The sequence below is a fragment of the Podarcis cretensis genome (assembly GCF_951804945.1).
Source record: "Podarcis cretensis genome assembly, chromosome: 3".
Lineage (NCBI taxonomy): Eukaryota > Metazoa > Chordata > Lepidosauria > Squamata > Lacertidae > Podarcis > Podarcis cretensis.
The window spans coordinates 123,338,178-123,357,209 of NC_137172.1; the positions used below are offsets into that span (position 1 = coordinate 123,338,178).

The 19,032-nt window shown below is 37.9% G+C and overlaps 1 protein-coding gene across 4 annotated transcripts in view; it reads left to right on the forward strand.

The window, feature by feature from the left end:
• The window catches only part of EHBP1 (EH domain binding protein 1), a 306,658-nt gene that overhangs the window by 169,186 nt on the left and 118,440 nt on the right, over positions 1–19,032 (forward strand). For all 4 annotated transcript variants that reach the window (XM_079969700.1, XM_079969702.1, XM_079969701.1 and 1 more), the window contains 2 exons: positions 10,731–10,909; positions 11,551–11,599. In XM_079969700.1, coding sequence (XP_079825826.1) covers positions 10,731–10,909; positions 11,551–11,599 — 228 coding nt within the window. The remainder of the gene's footprint in view (positions 1–10,730; positions 10,910–11,550; positions 11,600–19,032) is intronic.

Consider the following 19,032-nt stretch of genomic DNA (forward strand, 5'->3'; position numbering starts at 1 on the left):
AGCATGTTAAGTTATATTTCTTTGGCCAAAATGTTCCTCCTCCATCATTTTGCCATATTCTGAACCATAAACATGTGCAGTACATTTCATAAGAGTGAACATTTAATATATATTCATAATCATAAAGGACATTATTTTTATTCATTAAGCAAACCAAAGAAACTAAAACTTAACTTCATACCTAAACTTTACTTAAAAATACAAACTTAAAAATGTGACATAAAATACATTTTTTTTTGTGGTGGTGATAACCAGGTTTATACACAAGTACAGTCAGTTTTCATTATCTTTATCTTTAACCAGATTGTGAGCTAACACAAATTGACTAAAACAGAATAAGGTTTCTTAGTCTTCCTGTGCAAGAGTATGAGCTGTTTCTCATCAGGACTTCAATTCCTCAATCACATCAATGTAATTAACTGACACAGCCAATGGCGGGATGCACCCCTTACTCCTTGTTTGTGTCCCACAGATTTCTCTTCCGAAAAGGTGGTGAGTGGAGCATGGGCAGAGACAGAGCCATGAGACAGAAAATAAAAAGGCTGGGTTGGATTGCAGCTTCTGCCAGCATCTATCTCTGGAAGTGGTGGTGGGGTGTTTGGCTCCAGCCGTGGCAGTAAGGGGGAGCTGGAGCCAAACACTCCCCTACCACTTCCAGAGAGACACAGGCAGAAGCGACATATCTGTTCCAGATCCATTCCAGCCTTTTTATTCTGCTTGTGTGTCTCTGTCTGCTTCTTTCCTCCTCCCTTCTGCCTTTATATGTACACCAGCGCCACTCGCCCCTGGCCCTGGCATCTGAGGTCACTGAGTTGTGTTCCATACTCTCCCCTCTCCTCCACGATCCCCTTGTTTTGAAACATTAGGGGGTATGCATGGGCACACCTGGTGCACCGTCTGCACATGCCTTTGTTCTGAGCATAAATGGTTGCTTAAGGCAGCCCAGTATTATTGTATCTTGCAGCGCTGCATTAGAGTCCCATGTAAGCAAGTACTTGAAAGAGAATTTCAGACACTGTCTGTGATAATATTTATCAAGAATTGCTTTTCTCCATTTGCTGTGTTCCTGTTAATCTAGCAAAGAATACATGCCAGAAGGTGTGCTGCTGCTTTTGTTTGCACACCTGTTTCTGAGAATAGAAAATAGTGTACATGTTCCTCAGGTTGTTGTTCTTTTTAAAGAATTAACACTAGCCTTTTCCTCCTGCCTTTCTTAAATTGATTTCATAGCATTTTCCCCCTTTGCTGCCATTCATATTTTCATTAGTGTACCATGACTGCTTTTAGCTACCTTTGCTACACGTAAACAGTAAATTTACCAGAGGTATAATGTGTACATTGATCTGTATTTCTCCTCCTCTCAATACACGGAAGGTGCTAAATCCAGGGAGCAAAGGACACTGGTGCAGAATATTGTCATCATTAGACAGAAATGCAGTGCCTATCTTGCATACTGTGTTTGAAAAGTAAGTTTAAGCACGGAATACCAGTTTAAGATTGTTTGTTTGTTTATTTATTTGCCGTTGGGAAGTGTACTTTTATAATTTCATTTCTAATAAGAGTATGCTTATTTCTACAGAAAATGTGCAAACCCTACATTCGATCAAAGTAATATTGATTTAAATAATTTCTTGTCATTTCTTCCCGCCTGAATTTTAGTTATCATCAGAAAAACAAATTGTTTGCTTTATGTTAGACACCTGCAATTAAGACATTTGAAGAGTAGTTTGGCCATGAGTCATTTGAAAGTCAGCTAAAAACAAACTGTCTAGAACATCATAACCTTATTAGTGAATTCATTTTTTTTTTTATAATAATTTTTATTAATTTTCACACAAGTAATAAAGAACAGTATAAAACAATACAACTTCAAACTCATCAGTTCATACCCTTCTTTCTTTGACTTCCCCATACCTCCCCATCCCTGCATCCTTGTTTAATAATTCTTTAGCAACCCTTAGGTCCATTGTCTTAATTCCCTTTCATAAAAATTTCTTAAGTTTTTTTGTTTACTGCTGCAATTCTTTACTTCTTACCCCCTGACATCTTAACACTCCTCAATTTTACAATTATTTTTAAGATATATTTTGAATTTCTTCCAGTCCTCTTCCATTGTCTCTTTCCCCTGGTCCCGGATTCTGCCCGTCATCTCAGCCAATCCCATAAAGTCAATCACCTTTGTTTGCCATTCTTCCAGAGTAGGTAGTTCTTGCGTCTTCCAATACTTTGCCAGTAGAATTCTTGCTGCTGTAGTGGCATACATAAAGAAAATCCTATCCTTCCTTGACACCACTTGGCCCACCATGCCCAAAAGGAAAGCCTCTGGTTTCTTAGGAAAAGTCCACTTAAGGACCTTCTTAATTTCATTATAGATCATTTCCCAGAAAGCTTTAACCTTTGGGCAGGTCCACCAAAGGTGGTAGAAAGTGCCTTCAGTCTCATTACATTTCCAACACTTATTACTAGGCAAATGATATATTTTTGCAAGCTTGACTGGGGTCATGTACCACCGGTAGATCATTTTCATAATATTTTCTTTTAAGGCATTGCATGCAGTAAATTTAATACCGGTGGTCCATAACTGTTCCCAGTCAGCAAACATAATATCATGACCGATATCTTGTGCCCATTTAATCATAGCTGATTTCACCATTTCATCCTGTGTATTCCATTTTAACAGCAAGTTATACATTTTTGATAAGTTCTTAGTATTGGGTTCCAACAATTCTGTTTCTAATTTTGACTTCTCTTTCTGAAATCCTATTTTCCTGTCCTGTTTAAACGTCTCATTTATCTGATGGTAGTGCAACCAGTCTCGAACCTTAGGCTTTAATTTCTCATAACTCTGAAGTTTCACCCTTTCGCCATCATATTCTAAAATCTCATAATATTTTGGCCATTTAGAATCCATATTAAGCTTTTTTACTTCCCTAGCTTCCATTGGTGACACCCACCTAGGGGTTTTACTTTCCAACAAATCTTTATATCTAATCCAAACGTTATACAATGCTTTCCTTACAATATGGTTTTTAAAGCTTTTATACACCTTTACCTTGTCGTACCATAAGTATGCATGCCAACCAAAGCTATTGTCATACCCTTCCAGATCCAAAATGTCAGTGTTCTCAAGAAGTAGCCAGTGTTTCAACCAGCAGAAAGCTGCTGATTCATAATAAAGTCTTAAGTCCGGCAGGGCAAACCCCCCTCTATCCTTTGCATCAGTTAAAATCTTAAATTTAATTCTGGGCTTTTTGCCCTGCCAGACAAATTTTGATATGTCTTTCTGCCACTTCTTGAAACAGTCCATCTTGTCCACAATCTGCAACGTCTGGAATAAAAACAGCATTCTAGGCAATACATTCATCTTAATAGTAGCAATTCGGCCTAACAAGGAAAGTTTCAACCTTGACCATATTTCCAGATCCTTTTTAACTTCTGACCAACATTTTTCATAATTATCCTTAAATAAGTTCACATTCTTAGATGTTAAGTTTACCCCCAGGTATTTTACCCTTTTTGTTATTTCCAAGCCTGTTTCATTCTGAAAACTCTCTCTTTCTTCCATTGTTAAATTTTTTTCCAACACTTTCGTTTTTTGTTTATTCAATTTAAAACCTGCTACTCGACCAAATATTTCAATTAGTTCTAATACTCTTTTAATACTAGTGTCTGGCTGTTGCAAGGTCAATACTAGATCATCTGCAAATGCTCTTAATTTGTAATGTCTAACTCCGACCTGAACTCCTTTAACCAACTGGTCCTTTCTAATCATGTTTAACAAAACCTCCAGGACTGATATAAAAAGCAAAGGGGATATTGGGCATCCCTGCCGTGTACCTTTTTCTATAGGTATTTCTTCTGTTACCACATTGTTTACAATTAACTTGGCCTTTTGTTGAGAATATATTGCACCTATACCGTTTTCAAAACCTTGGCCTACCCCCATCCCTTGGAGATTCTTTTTCATAAAAGTCCAACAGATATTGTCAAAGGCTTTCTCCGCGTCCACAAAAATCAGAACTGCTTTCCTGTTAATGTCAACATCCAGCAGCTCCAAAATGTCTATAATGTTCCTCACATTGTCTGACATATGTCTACCTGGGAGAAAGCCTGTTTGGTCCTTATGAATCTCTTCTATCAACACTCTTTTCAATCTTTTTGCCAAAATGTCTGCAAAAATTTTGTAATCCACATTAAGTAAAGATATAGGGCAGTAGTTTTTGACCTGGTTCTTCTCAGTCTCTGTTTTCGGTATAAGTGAGATGAAAGCCTCTTTCCACGATTCAGGTGCCTTTTTCCCCTTCAAAATTTCATTGCAAACTTCCTTCAATGGTTGTATCAGCCATTCTTTCAACATTTTGTAGTATTTGGCCGTCAGGCCATCTGGTCCTGGTGATTTTCCCAATTTCATATTTTGGATGGCACCCTCTATTTCTTGTTCTGTTATTTCCTCATTTAAGATCCTTTTACTTTGTTCTGGAATTTTTGGTAGACCGTATTTTCTGATAAATTCTTCTATTTCTTGTTCGTTGATTGGCCCTTGTGCATACAATTTCTTAAAAAAACTTTGAAAACAATTGTTTATCTCATTGGGTTTGTAGATAATTTTTCCATCCATTTCTAGACTTATTACAGTGTTCATTTTCTGCCTTTTTTTCAGTTGCCATGACAGAAGTTTCCCACATTTATCCGCTGATTCAAAAGTTCTTTGTCTCATTTGCTTTATCTTCCATTCTATTTGTTGGTTCATAAGCTCCATGTATTGCATCTGATAAAACTTTATTTCTCTCAAAATCTCATGGGACTTTGGTTTGGATCTCAGCTTCTTCTCTCCTTCTTTTATTTTTTCTAAAAATTTTTCCTTCTTCTCATTTTGTTGCTTCCTCTTTATAGAATTTTGTTGAATTAGGAAACCTCGCATCACGGCTTTGCTTGCGTCCCAAATTATTCTTTTTTCCACATCTGTTTTCCTGTTGATCTCAAAGTAATCTTTTAATGTTTTAAGGGCCTTCTTGTGGATCTCTTCATCCTTAAATAGGGTGTCATTCATTCTCCATCTAAAGGATCCAGTTGTTGTTAGTTTCATCTCCATCTTCACCGCATTATGGTCGGAGCACGTTTTTGGACATATTTCTACTTTTTTTGTTCTTGACGCCAGACTGCTAGAAATCCAAATTTGGTCTATTCTTGTCCATGTCATTTTTGCTTCAGAGAAGAAAGTTCCCTCTCTCTCTAGAGGATTCCTTGTTCTCCAAATATCAATCAAGTCCATTGTTTCAGTCATTTCGAAAAAGGTCTTTGGTAGTCTCCCTTCTTTTGAAATCACTTGTCTCTGTGCTTTATCCATATTTGTTGAGACAACTCCATTCATATCTCCCATCATTAGGATTTTATAGTCTAAAAAGTCAACTAATGTCTCATGCAACTTCCTAAAGAATTCGGCCTTCCCCTCATTTGGGGCATATACTCCAACAATCAAAATCTTTTCTCCTTGAATTTGTATTTCAATTGCCAGGTATCTTCCTTGTTCGTCTTTAAATATCAATTTTGGAGCCAATTTTTCCTTTGCATAGATCACCACACCTCTTTTCTTTACTTTGTCTGATGAGATAAATTCTTGACCAAGTCTCTTATTTATCAGTAATTTCCTATGTATCCTGGCAATATGGGTTTCTTGCAAGCATATTATATCTAATTGTTCTCTCTTCAAAATGTGAAATACTTGTCGTCTTTTCCGAGGAAGGTTCAAGCCGTTACAATTCCAACTAAGGAGTTGCAGAGACATTTTGTATTTAAGTAGCTGTTCCTCCAACTGCTCCAAGCTTCTGCTCTTCCTCCGATGGTGGTGGTAAAAGTCCAAATGACAGATTTGCTATATCAGGTGGTTCCCCCTCCTCCACAGTTCCTTTCTGCAGATCCTCCAGGTATCTCTCCAGAAATTGTTCTTTGTCCTGAATTGTTTTTATTTTAATCTTCCTTCCTTTAAAGTTAAAGGACAATCCTTGTGGAAACTCCCATCTGAATGGTATGGTGTTTTTCTTCAGCAGGTCTGCTAGGCTTTTATAATATGTTCTCACCTCTAAAATATATTTGGGAATGTCCTTAAAAATCTGTATTTGACAGTTTTGGATCACCAGTGCCTTTTGATAATGCAAGTTCAATATTTTATCTCTTTCTTCTTTTGATCTCAATGTAATTAGACAATCCCTTGGTTTTTTATCCTGCTTTCTGCCCAGTCGAAAGGCTGTTGTTATCTCAAATTCATCCTCTTCCTCCCATTCCTCTTGCCAAAAAGCTATAATGTTCTCTGTAAGGAATTGCACAAGGTTGTCCCCTTCCCCTTCAGGAACCAATCTAAGTTTTAGGTTCTTCTCTTTACGCTGAAGTTCCAATAAGGAGAGGGCTGCATCATGCTCATTCACTTTTTTAATAATAGGCCCAAACTTTTCCCTTGTCTCTTCAGCCGTTGTTTTTGCACTTTCTGCAATCTTTCGTGTTTCTGAATTCTCCTGGATTAATCTATTTATAGAATCTGTGTTAGATTTTACACTGGCTGTATTCACATCCAGTCTTGTTGTCAACTCTGTTAATTTTTTTGAATTCAGCTAGGTAGCCGTGTTTGTCTGACGCAGTCAAAATGAATAAAAAAATTGTCCAGTAGCACCTTAGAGACCAACTAAGTATGTTCTGGGTATAAGCTTTCGTGTGCATGTACACTTCCTCAGATACACTGAAACAGAAGTCAGCACACCCTTACATATAGTGGGAGGGTGGGGTGGGGTTTTTCTCAGTAGGGTAGTAGGACATGGGTGATTGAACCAGGTTTACCATCCCATTGAGTCAATCACCCTTGTTATTGTAGTTTTAACTAGTGAATTCAGAATCACATTGATAAATGCTTATGAGATGGGAGCAGTATTTATTACTTGGACAATCTTTGCTTGATGACTCTGCTGGGACCTCTCTTTGATCAAATGCCTTCTTAACTACTTCTGTTTATGATTTTAAAATGTTGTGTATGATCTTGTGTACGTCTACAAAGCTTAGGTTTACCTACATGCCTACATAGCTTAGATTTGCAGTTTAAGAAAGAGGGGGAGATGGAAAGAAGGAAGGAGGTGAATAGGTGATGGCATTGAAGAAAAAGAGTAGCAGAATATGGATGTTCATCATGTTTAAAGATTATGTTTCATTTCTCTCAGTTAGGCTTTCAGGACAAAGTTTCCCACTGATTCACTATCTCCTCCACTCCTTAGGATTTGGTTAAGACCCAGCTTCAAATCCCCATTCATCGCCGCCACCACTGCCAAGCCTTCTATGAGGAAATCTGTTTACAGATGCACATTTTTGTGGTATTTTTATTTTTTAAATATATGTTCAGAGTACCCAACTCACAAATCAGGAATGTGGCAGTTGTAAAGCACTGAATTGAGGGCTACTTAATATATGTATCACTGTTGAAGTAATACACACTATGATTAAATCCTGTGTCTAAAATTTACTAAAAATTAGTGGTTCCACTGCTGGCTTGTAGATTGCCCTCAAGGGAATGCAGCTTTCAAGAGAAAAATTTGTTTTCTACCTCTGTGCTAACCTTCCTTATAGTATGTATAGCCTTTCTGCTATACATTCCAGAGGGATGTGCACTGTTGGCAGGGTTTCTTGTGCAATTTTTGCAAACATGTTCAGGAGTGGGAAAACTTTACATTCTCATTTTAATTGCCCTCACTTGCCTCCAGTGATATCGCATAGCCAAATATGATTGTGTGTGTTTTTTCTTGGTTTTTTAATTGTGTGATATCATGCCAGATGAAATATCATTACATTCCCTAATTGTGTGGGATCGTCCATTTGACTAAACTGGAAAAGAAAAGCAGTTTATGGGAGTGGATGGGAATCACAATAATGAAGCAACACCTGGGAACCGCAGCACAGAACAGAATTAGGGAAAAGTGAAAATTCACAAAGTGGTTTTGATATTTACACTGCATCAATAATTACAGATTTTGATCCAGATATAGGTAAAGGTAAAGGTACCCCTGCCCGTACGGGCCAGTCTTGACAGACTCTGGGGTTGTGCGCCCATCTCACTCAAGAGGCCGGGGGCCAGCGCTGTCCGGAGACACTTCCGGGTCACGTGGCCAGCGTGACATCGCTGCTCTGGCCAGAGCCAGAGCCGCACACGGAAACGCCGTTTACCTTCCCGCTGGTAAGCGGTCCCTATTTATCTACTTGCACCCGGAGGTGCTTTCGAACTGCTAGGTTGGCAGGCGCTGGGACCGAGCAGCGGGAGCGCACCCCGCCGCAGGGATTCGAACCGCCGACCTTTCGATCGGCAAGCCCTAGGCGCTGAGGCTTTAACCCACAGCGCCACCTGCGTCCCACCAATCCAGATATAGTCTTCATAAAATTGACCAGCAAATCCATTCTGGTTCAGAATCCCCGCTTAGCTTCAAAATTGACCAGCAAATCCATTCTGGTTCAGAATCCCCGCTTAGCTTCAAAATTTTCTGGGTGGCATTGGATCAGTCGTTTGCTCAAAACCTAACCTATTTCATGGTGATCTTTTGAAGACAGAGAAGGGTGGGGGGCATGTACACCATCTTAAGATTTTTGAAGGGCAAGTGGAGATAAAAATGTAATAAATTCTGGGTGGTATTCAAGTAATCCATTCTGTTAGCACAAAGATTTCCACTTTCAAAATGGGACTTGCCCCACTCTCCTTCCCCTGTGCATGCTCCACACCCTACCCAAATCTGCTCTAGGAATGCCGGTGGCTCTGTGGTCTAAACCACTGAGCCTCTTGGGCTTGCCAATTGGAAGGTTGGTGGTTCAAATCCCTGCGACAGGGTGAGCTCCCGTTGCTCTGTCCCATCTCCTGTCAACCTAGCTTGAAAGCATACCAGCGTGAGTAGATAAACAGATACCACTGTGACAGGAAGGTAAACAGCATTTCCATGCGCTCTGGTTTCCGTCACAGTGTCCCGTTGAGACAGAAGCAGTTTAGTCCTGCTGGCCACATGACCCGGAAAACTGTCCATGGACAAACGCCAGCTCCCTTGGCCTGAAAGCAACATTAGCACCGCTACCCCAGTCGCTTTTGACTGGACTTAACCGTCCATGGGTCCTTTACCTTTACCCAGAGGGTTGAGAGAACCCCTAGATTTAAGGGGTGTGCAGGAGGAGGAAAGAGGGGTGGTGTTCTGTTGTGCATGCAGAAACCCTTGCATTGAAGGAGCATTCACTTAGCGCTATGTTGGATTTCACCTAAAGTATTTCAGGCATTAACACTTTCCATTGCTCTTTACTTGCTTGTGAATGTTTGCAAATGTTTGTAATCTACAGTTTGTCTGTCACCAGAAAAACCTTTTTACTCTTCTTTCAGTTTTACCTGTTACTTGCACTTAAGCATCCATCACTACTGTAGGCATAGATCCAAGCATTAAAACCGAAAGCAGTGACAACATACAATTTTTTCAAGTTATTTGGCAATGTATGTCTGTGCTGCTGAAGGGTATATGAATTAGATAATAACATTTTGCTTATCTGTGAATTTGTTTATTTAATCACAGCTTATTAGTCTAACAGTCAATAAAAATGAGAAATTACCTTTGTGGTATTTCTGTTACAATGACTGTAAGCAGCCCATGAGCACTAAAAGCATAAATCAGTTGACAGTTGACAGTTTTAATTGCTTAGCACTGGCATGCTTTAGTCAAGGGAGGGCATCGTTGGTCTTTCAAAGTTAGGCATGCTGGTTAGGATTATTTCTTTGTAAATGTGTGCTGTTGAGAAGTACTAACAACTTTTTTAACCTCTGAATTTGACAACTCTTATGTACTTGGCATTCTTGCTGTACACTTATGGAATACTATGGTTTCTCTTCAGATCGTATGAATCTATCTTACAGAATTCCACACACACACCTCCCCCCAAGCTAAATGATCACATTAAGGTTCATGAACGAATGCCTTCCTTTTGTCAAACTAGTTCTTGAGAGGTTTGCATATATATTCCAGCTGAACAGTCCTGCACATTTAAATGTGGATAGGAAAAATTTTTAAGCTTTTAAAAAAACTAACAAATATTTTATGTGAAAGCTGGGGGGGGGGGGAATTACCTTTCAGATACAGAGAACTGAAAGAATAGATGCCAATGTCTTAAAATAAAATTATTACTAACATATTCCAGTTTAAGTCCCTATAACTGTTTGTCATCATACAGCAACTCACATTCTGAATTTGATTTTTTTATTCCAGAGCAGGAAATCTCAACTTGTGGTCAACTTTGACCCTGATATGTTTTGCTTTTGGATAATCACAATGCTGACTGTCTTCATTAAACGTGAAATGTCTTTATGAGGATGTTTTTACAAGACTGAATTTTGAATAACTTCTGTAAGAATGTGTGACATAACTACATACCATGCAATAATGTGCCTAGTCTTTAAGCACTTAATGTTAGTATTTCTCTCAGTATAGTTGGCCTGTTCTTTTTTGTAACGTTCAAATCCTGTATAGCACATCCTTCAGAGACAAATGCCAAAGGCTAAGTCTGTAAATAATGACTTGAGATTTGTGTCTTTTTTCCAAGTTACAGTGATTGTAAACTGACAGCTTTGAAGGACCTAAATTGACATCAAAGGATGCAAATTGTCTAGGCAGGTCAATTAATGATTTCTCATCTTCCATTACATTATATAATGTTAGCTTTTTTCCTGTTTTTTTCAGCCAAGCCCAAAACCAAGTCCTGTTTTGGGGAGGAAGACAAATGCTAGTCAGTCACTGCTTGCTTGGTGCAAAGAAGTTACAAAAAACTATAGGGGAGTGAAAATTACCAATTTCACTACATCCTGGCGAAATGGATTATCCTTTTGTGCAATATTACACCACTTTAGGCCTGACCTAATGTAAGTAGAAGCATTTTGTCTTTGTGTTTGGAGTTTTTTCTTATTGTGGTGAAATAAACATGGCAACTTTAATTTCCTGGATTATGTCTCTTTCGTTTCTATTTCAGTTGTTTTTTTTAATGCTATCCTGCAGGGTGCAGCAGAAATGTACATATGTCCATACCTTATGGCGTTTCTGACACTTTCTCCAAAACCATTCCTATTTCCCTTTCACTTGATTTTGGTGTGGATATTTTTCTTTCTAATCTTATACAAAGAACTGACTTGAAGATGATTATGAAAATTGTGTTGGTGTTGAAATGAGATGAGACAAATAAGCCTGTAGCTCTATTGTACTGACAATGAAGGATTACCTCATAGAAAATTTGGTTGTCAAAGCTAGCCTCAAGTCCTTGCCTTAACTTCTCTTTTTAGATGGAAAGCTTCAGGCAATGAAACATGCAATCTCTATATTTTTATTTATGTATTTATTCTTTTAATTTTCTACACTATTAGTTTTGCTGATTGGATTGCAGTGAAATTGCTAGTTACTGTTTGATGCTGTTTTATGTTGAATTCTTTTTTTAAGATAGTGGTTTGTTTTAAAAACTGCTGCTTTTATCAAGTACTTTACATACCTACTGTGCCATTTTCCCCCTCAGCGACTACAAGTCTCTGAATCCTCAAGATATTAAAGAGAACAACAAAAAGGTAAGAAGTGCTAGAGGGAAGGGAGAAAATAGATATAGCTACAGTTTTGGATCACGGAAGGTTTTTATTAATTTTGTGGGTGTGAGGTTGTTTGGTAAGGTCATAACTGTACCTCACAGAAGGTTTTGAGCCTCCTGTGATTCAAATGGGATGCATTATTGACTCTAGTTTGTCATAGTTTTAAACATTCATGACAAATGTCATGATGGCATTAGGGTTTCATGTTTATATGGGCCTACATTAAGAGAGAGAGAGAGAGAGAGAGAGAGAGAGAGAGGAGGAAGAGCGGTAGGTCTCTTGTGATCATTCTGTTTTTTGTAATAATTTAATTTAAATTACAAAATATCATTGTTCAGTAATTATCTTGCTTCAAGGCTTGCTTGGTCACTACTTTAATATGAACGCTGTCATTGGTATGGTTATAATAAGCACTGTTTTGACTATGGCTTTTATTTTACGAAAGAGAAATGGAGATAACACTTCACATAGGCTTTTATCCAGCGCAGTCAATTAAACTAGCGGTAAGGTGCATTGAGTTTTTATATTATGCAGAGTATTAAACAATGTTTTTGGTTGGTAACAAGATATATTTTTAAAAAGAATGCAACAATATTAATGAAGTACTGTCTGATAGTGTTCTGGGTCCAGGTTTATAATCCTCAGTAATATTAGGTAATCTAATACCCTTTTGATGTAAAGGTTATAAAGGAACATTCTGAATTGAGTTCAGTGATTTGAGACTCAGTCTAAGAATCACAAGGAGACATTTTGGTACTTAACGCTGCTTGCTACAAAAGTATTTTACTGTAGTTACAAATTTTAATTTCCATAAGATTCTAGGGCATTGGCCCTAGAGGGATCTATTTAAAAATTGCTCATTTTCCACTTGATTCGCCTGCAACAAAACTAAGTGCAAATCAGCTCAATTTGTTTTATTAGCTGTTTTTTCATCTAGGCGATGTGACTTTATACTTCTAACTGATCATTTTTAAATTAGCTACAAAATTCAAGATAATGCGTAGGAAAATTAAATACCCTCCTTAAAATGCCACCTTTTTCTGTACGCAGTAGATTTACATAATTCATTCAGGAAATCCAAACATATGTTTCATATGGGAAGCGTGTGTGATGAATGATTGATTGATAGAATAATGAAGTTACATGAAAACTATAGTATATGTAATTTTCCAGTATTATAAAAGGAGTGAACTTTAAGTGCATGTTCATGCTCTTCGAACACAGAAGAGTCATCAAAAACACACGGGTGATTTCTGACTAAAGTCACTGAAATTATTTAAGTCCATTAATTCATTGTATCTACTCTGAGTACGACTAACATTGACTATCACCCCATTCTATCATTTCAGTAGCTACTGTTTGTTGGAAGAAATTAATGAGAGACTTTTAAACTAGAAGTAGATGCATTGCCATCTTTTTCGGCATTATGTGTTAAGCTGTCTGATGACCTAAGAGGATTATCTGTGACATCACACTGATTTCTGTTGCAGTGTGTTTTAACATCAAAATCCTATGATTGTACAAGCTAATCAAACATGACTGAGGTCCTTTGAGTATAAGAGCTAATCAAACATGATTATAAGCCACAGTAAATAGTAGTTTGATTTCTGAACAAATGGTGTTAAATGTACAAATCAATTAGGTATTTATCATTCATAAAAATTATGACTAGGAAGTGGAGAGTCATTTTAACCGAAAATGTATTAGCCCATTTTTATAATGTTAACTCAGTCTCTTTATTAAAGAAGCAATTGTTGATGCCATGCTGTGGTGTTTTTTCATTCTTTCATCACTTTGCAACTCTTTGCCTGACAGCAACACTGAGTATCTCAGTTGCTTCCTGCAGATTTATTTCCTAAGCTCTCACAGTTCTGCCTGATAACCCTGCATGCCCTTGATTGGAATGAGCACAGCCCTGGGAACAATTGCCAAGTATAAATTCCATGCAGATGTGTAACACATTTGACAATGAATGACTCCTCCTGACCAATTAATGAATAAATAACACCCTTTTTTGTCCCTCTCTGTTCTGTCCTGCAAATTGACAGAGGAAAGGAAAATGCATTGAGGACTCTGGCTTTAGCTATAAGCATTAACGTTCAGAAATGCAACTGTGTTAGAGGAGACTTTGCCTGTCAATTATATTTTTTCCTAAACTGGTAACTTTGATGTGAGTCATTTTATACAATTACGTATCATGGCATCACAAAAGCATGTCATCAGAGTGTCCTCTAAAACCTTTTCCTACACTAAGGCTGCAGTCCCATTCATGCTTTCCAGGAAGTAAGCCTCACTGAGGGAGTTAGGCAAGCATAGGGTTGCCTGTTTAAAAGCAGGACTGAAAGGATGTGGGACATACTTACCTCTGGCATCTGACCTTGACCAATATGGCAATGTGTTAAATAATAGAGATATGTTTAGAATAGTGCCTCTGGTGATCTTGCTGATGAGCTGCAGTTGACACCTGAAGTCACCTAGTGCAAGAATGCTGTTTCTGTCTTTAAAAAAGCCTTCATTAGGAAACATTTATAGTTCAAAACCCATTTCAAAGATTTGATGTACAGACTGTTAGAAAATGTTAGAAAATATACAAATTTAATGAATTAAGATGAAGAAGAAGAAGTTGGCCCCCCAAAATGAACTTAAAAGTCAGAGTGCCTTAAAAAAATGTCTTCTGTTCAATTGCTAAAACCTAACCATTTGTCCTTATTTAACATAAATGCATGTTTTGTAATATGATACTGACATAGTTATTTCTGTACACTACACCATTCACAGTGCTTATATGCTGGGAGAGAAATATGTTGGATATAAATTAAAGGGCTTCAGTTAAAGACTTCATATTTTTACTTCGCAATCTGGGAAGCATTAAAAATATACCATAGATTCAGCTGCTGCTAATCAGTTTAGTTCATTTTGGCTTTACTGAATAGTTCATATTATATATAATATTTCCTATGATGAAAATTTGTTTCCTTCTTATGAATACATATATAAATATTACAACATATTTGAAAATATACCAAAATTAGGTAAGGGGATTTAGCAAATCCTGATCCAGCAAAACAGATCTATCGCCTGGAAGTGAATGTTTCCTCTGAGCACACAGAAACTGCTGTACCATAACTATCATTGGGAACCATGTATGCTCATAGTCCTCTGGGCTGAGATCTTGTTTTGTAACAGAACAAAACTGAGGCTTCATCCACACTTCCTTTTGTGCCACACATTCTAGACACAGGTCCAGGATTTCTAGGTCTGTGTCCGAGCTGGGGTTTCTTTTGTCCTTTTGCTTTCCCTGGGAAAATCCATGGTTTACCACTGAATCAGAACAAATGGCAATCCATGGAAAACCCAGTTTTCTGTCCCCCATCCCCCCAATTCAGCAGTAAACAGCAGGTTTTCCTGGGGAAAGCTGTGGGACAAAAAAAAACCCCCGCTCAGACACAGACCTAGAAATCCTGGACCTGAGAGTTTATCAACAAAATAACCTACCTGCATCCTGTAACCTAGATTAGTTCCCAAAGGCCATGTTTTTTTAAAGGTATTTAAGGGGGCCACCACTAAAAAGTCCCTGTTCCATATGCACTTTCACATTCAGGCATCTGAAATGGATATGTTAGCTCACTTAACATAGAATAGATAAAGTGCAGCTGTCTTTTTGTGTTCCTGGGTTTTTCTATGGCTATATTGATCTTCTCTATTAGTAATTGTTTATACCATATAAAACATATTTATACCATTGTTCAGCCCAAAAAAGGCTCCAAATGGTTTACAAATATCAGAAATAAGATTATGTCTACCATCAAGCAATAACAACTATAAAGCTTTATTTAGCAGCTATTAGACAACCTGTTGAGATGATATCAAGACTTGCAAAATTTGCACTACATTAAACATATCAATTAAACCTTCACTGAGTTTTACAATGTCTCATTTTCAGGATTTATACCCTATCTTATCACAGTGAAATCTCACGGCAGTTAAAACTGTGGTTACTCAGAGTAGAACCTTTGCAATTAATGCACCTAGCTTAATTGTGTTCATCAGTTTCAGTGGGTCTGTTCTGAGTACAATGTATTTGAATAAATAAATAGAAAAACAATAGCAAAATTCCACAGAGAAACAGCAAATATAGAAAAGCAGCCAGTTCCCACTAAAAAGGAGAGATGCAAATAGTTTAAAAACAAACCAGACAGTTAGATGCCACTGAAAGCTCAAGAGCGCAAGGTAGACCTCGCCTGGCAGGTTAAAGATAGTAACAAAGGTACCAGGTGAACATATGTTAGGAATTAGTTTGGCAGTTTTGGTGCTACCACTGGAAAGGCCTCTTTCTGGTAGCAGCCTAGCCCTAGAAGGCATGACAACTAGAGAAGGGCCTTCCGTAAAGTTCTTCACAAGTGAGCCGCCCACGTGCAAGAGGTTGTCCTTCAGATACGCCAGGCCCACACCATTTAGGGATTTAAAGGTCAAGACCAGCAACTTGAATTGAGCCCAGAAGCAAACTGGTAGTCAATAAAACTATTTCAGTCCTGTCCTTATAATATTTTTGGCAGCCAATTTCAGACAACACCATGACCGCCACATTTTGAAGCAACGGCAATTTCCACAACCAACTTCAAGGGCAGCTTCAATACCAAAATGTTACAGAAATCGAGCTTAGATGTTGCCAGAGTGGCTGGGAAAACCCAGCCAGATGGGCGGGGTATAAATAATAATAAAAGAAGAAGGGATTCAATTGGTGTACCAGCCAAAGCTGATAAAAGGCACCATAGGCTGCTGAAGTTAGTTGGGTGTCCAGCCAGATCCAGCAGGAAAGTTGAACCAAGCAGCACCCTCAGGCTGTGAACCTGAACTTTAAGGATGGGAGTGCAGGGTTGTGGTTTTTTGACTATGTTCATAGTATATAATTATGCACATATGACATTTAAATATCCCAACTAAAGAATCACCTTCTAAAAGAGGATAACCTATTTTAACAACACAATCTTGAAACATTCTGGACAGTAACTTATAACAATATTTTCACAAACAGATATTGTCCTTGCAACTCATACATTTTTCCCCTCCTGAAATGACTACAAGCAACACCAGAGTTTTCAAAAGTGCTTTCAAGGAATTCAGATTAAAGACAATTTTCTCTCTCTCCCACTTTTGATTATGATTCTAACTTGTTATCTTAACAATTTAACACAGTTTGCATTTTACCCCTCTAAACGATTGTTTCATCTTTTCTATTAAAAGTGAGATCAGTGAGTGGAAATTATTTGTTTTTCTCAAAAGTGCCTATAAATTGAAATAATGTCCATAGTTCCTTTTTAAAAAGCCTTCCTTGAAATACAATACTATTTCTTCAAGACCTATGTAGGATAGTAATAATTAATTGTAAATTGAGAAACAGCTGTGATTCTCCAAAACTGGAAAAACCTGATGCATGTGCATTCTTTGAAAGGCTAGTAGAAGAAGTGGCCGCCCATGCTTTACTTAGCAGTTTGCTAGAAGTTAAATGATGAGTAACTGCTTGCAAAGTCAGACACTGGTTAGATTTTTGATAAATAGATAGATGGCTAGATTAAATAGAGTGAAACAACATAGAGTGGTAGATTGTTGTTATCTGATTACACTTTCAGACCAATCCAGATTTTCATAGGTGGTAGAAAAATGATCACCAATGATAAATATGTACCAAAATGGATTTGTGTAGTATAGCTTCATATTTTTCTTTGTTATTTTACTTCCTTATTTTTAAAAGTGATCAGCATGCTCTCTCTCTTTTTCTTTGCTCCAGCTTAAAGCATTTTTAAAGATTACCGTATTTTTTGGTCTATAAGACTCACTTTTTCCCTCCTAAAAAGTAAGGGGAAATGTGTGTGCGTCTTATGGAGCGAATGCAGGCTTCACAGCTATCACAGAAGCCAGAACAGCAAGAGGGATTGCTGCTTTCACTGCGCAGCAATCCCTCTTGCTGTTCTGGCTTCTGAGATTCAGAATATTTTTTTCTTGTTTTCCTCTTCCAAAAACTAAGTGCGTCTTGTGGTCTGGTGCGTCTTACAGAGCGAAAAATACGGTACTTGTTTCTTCCTGCTATAAGCAAGAATCATTTAACAAGACTGTAGGCAATATTTAAAGGGCAGTTGTTTTGTGTAGAACTCTGCCTCTATTATTATTGCTACCCAAATGCTTATTGTTATGATGGGTGGCAGGGATGTGAAGCTATTTCTTGCATACTTTGGAAGAGTGTCTCTGGACTCTGCACAGAGAAACAAATTGTGCCACCATGGAGGATTCCGCCAGTGAGGGACGAACCAGTCAGGGTCAAGGGTAGAAAGCTAGTTATGTAATTATCAACAACTGGAGCCTACATTTGCTTGTTTTCCTATTCCCACCACACACACAGCTGCCACTTTTCTACTGTCTCTATTAAAGTGAAAGCCTGCAAGCAGGTACTGTGTTCATTTGTTTTTAAACTTCACACAACACTTATAAAATGATAGGTATATAACAACAACAACAACAACAACAAAAATGATATAGTTACTTGGAATTTACTGCAAGAGTATCTCTTAAAGTGCAGCTTTTTATCTATTCTCATATCTGGGGGAAAGTAAGTGGAGTGTGCTAAACCTCCTCTCTGTCCCTGTGACTCTTGGCCATTATGAAGGGAGCCTATTCTTATATGCACAGATCTATTTCTTCATCTGCATAGCCCCATCCTATATTCTGCATCCTCGTTGCACTAGAGGAGGGTTGCCATATTTCAAAGAGTGGCAAAGTTGTTGAGCCCGGGCAAAATCCCAGATGTCTGGGAAATTCCAGACATATTGCAGGGTGTGATAGTGTATGCGTGTGAATGCATGTATACGGAGAGAGAAAGAGATTGTTAAGATTAAAAATGTGTAGGCTGAATGAAAAGAACTTTGTTTTGTGATTGTCTCCCTGAGATGGGCTGATCATCTGGATCCTTAGGCCCAGTTCACACAAACAAATGAGATGGTTAACCATTAAAAAACAAACAAAAACAGCTGCACTTTGATTGCAGATGAAGGCACGCATAATTGAATGTACCTTCATACAGAACTGTCCCTGCACACAGAGCAGTTAATGTCATCAAGACATACCGCCCCCCGCCCCCCCGGTCATGTCTGTCCCCCCCCCCCTTATTTCTTATTATCATTGTTGCTATTTTAAAATAGTGGTACGGGAAACAAATTTATATTATAAATATATAATAGTAATAATACTTTATCAACAGCACAACACTTCTTTCAATTTCAGCAAATGGATCTCTGACCATATCTTATTTGAAGCCAATGTGAAATTTCAGTGTTGATTTCAATTGTGCTGAACATGATCTCAAAAGAAACTCAATTCAGAATCATAAGTGTTTCCCAACACTATTGTATACTTCTTTTCAG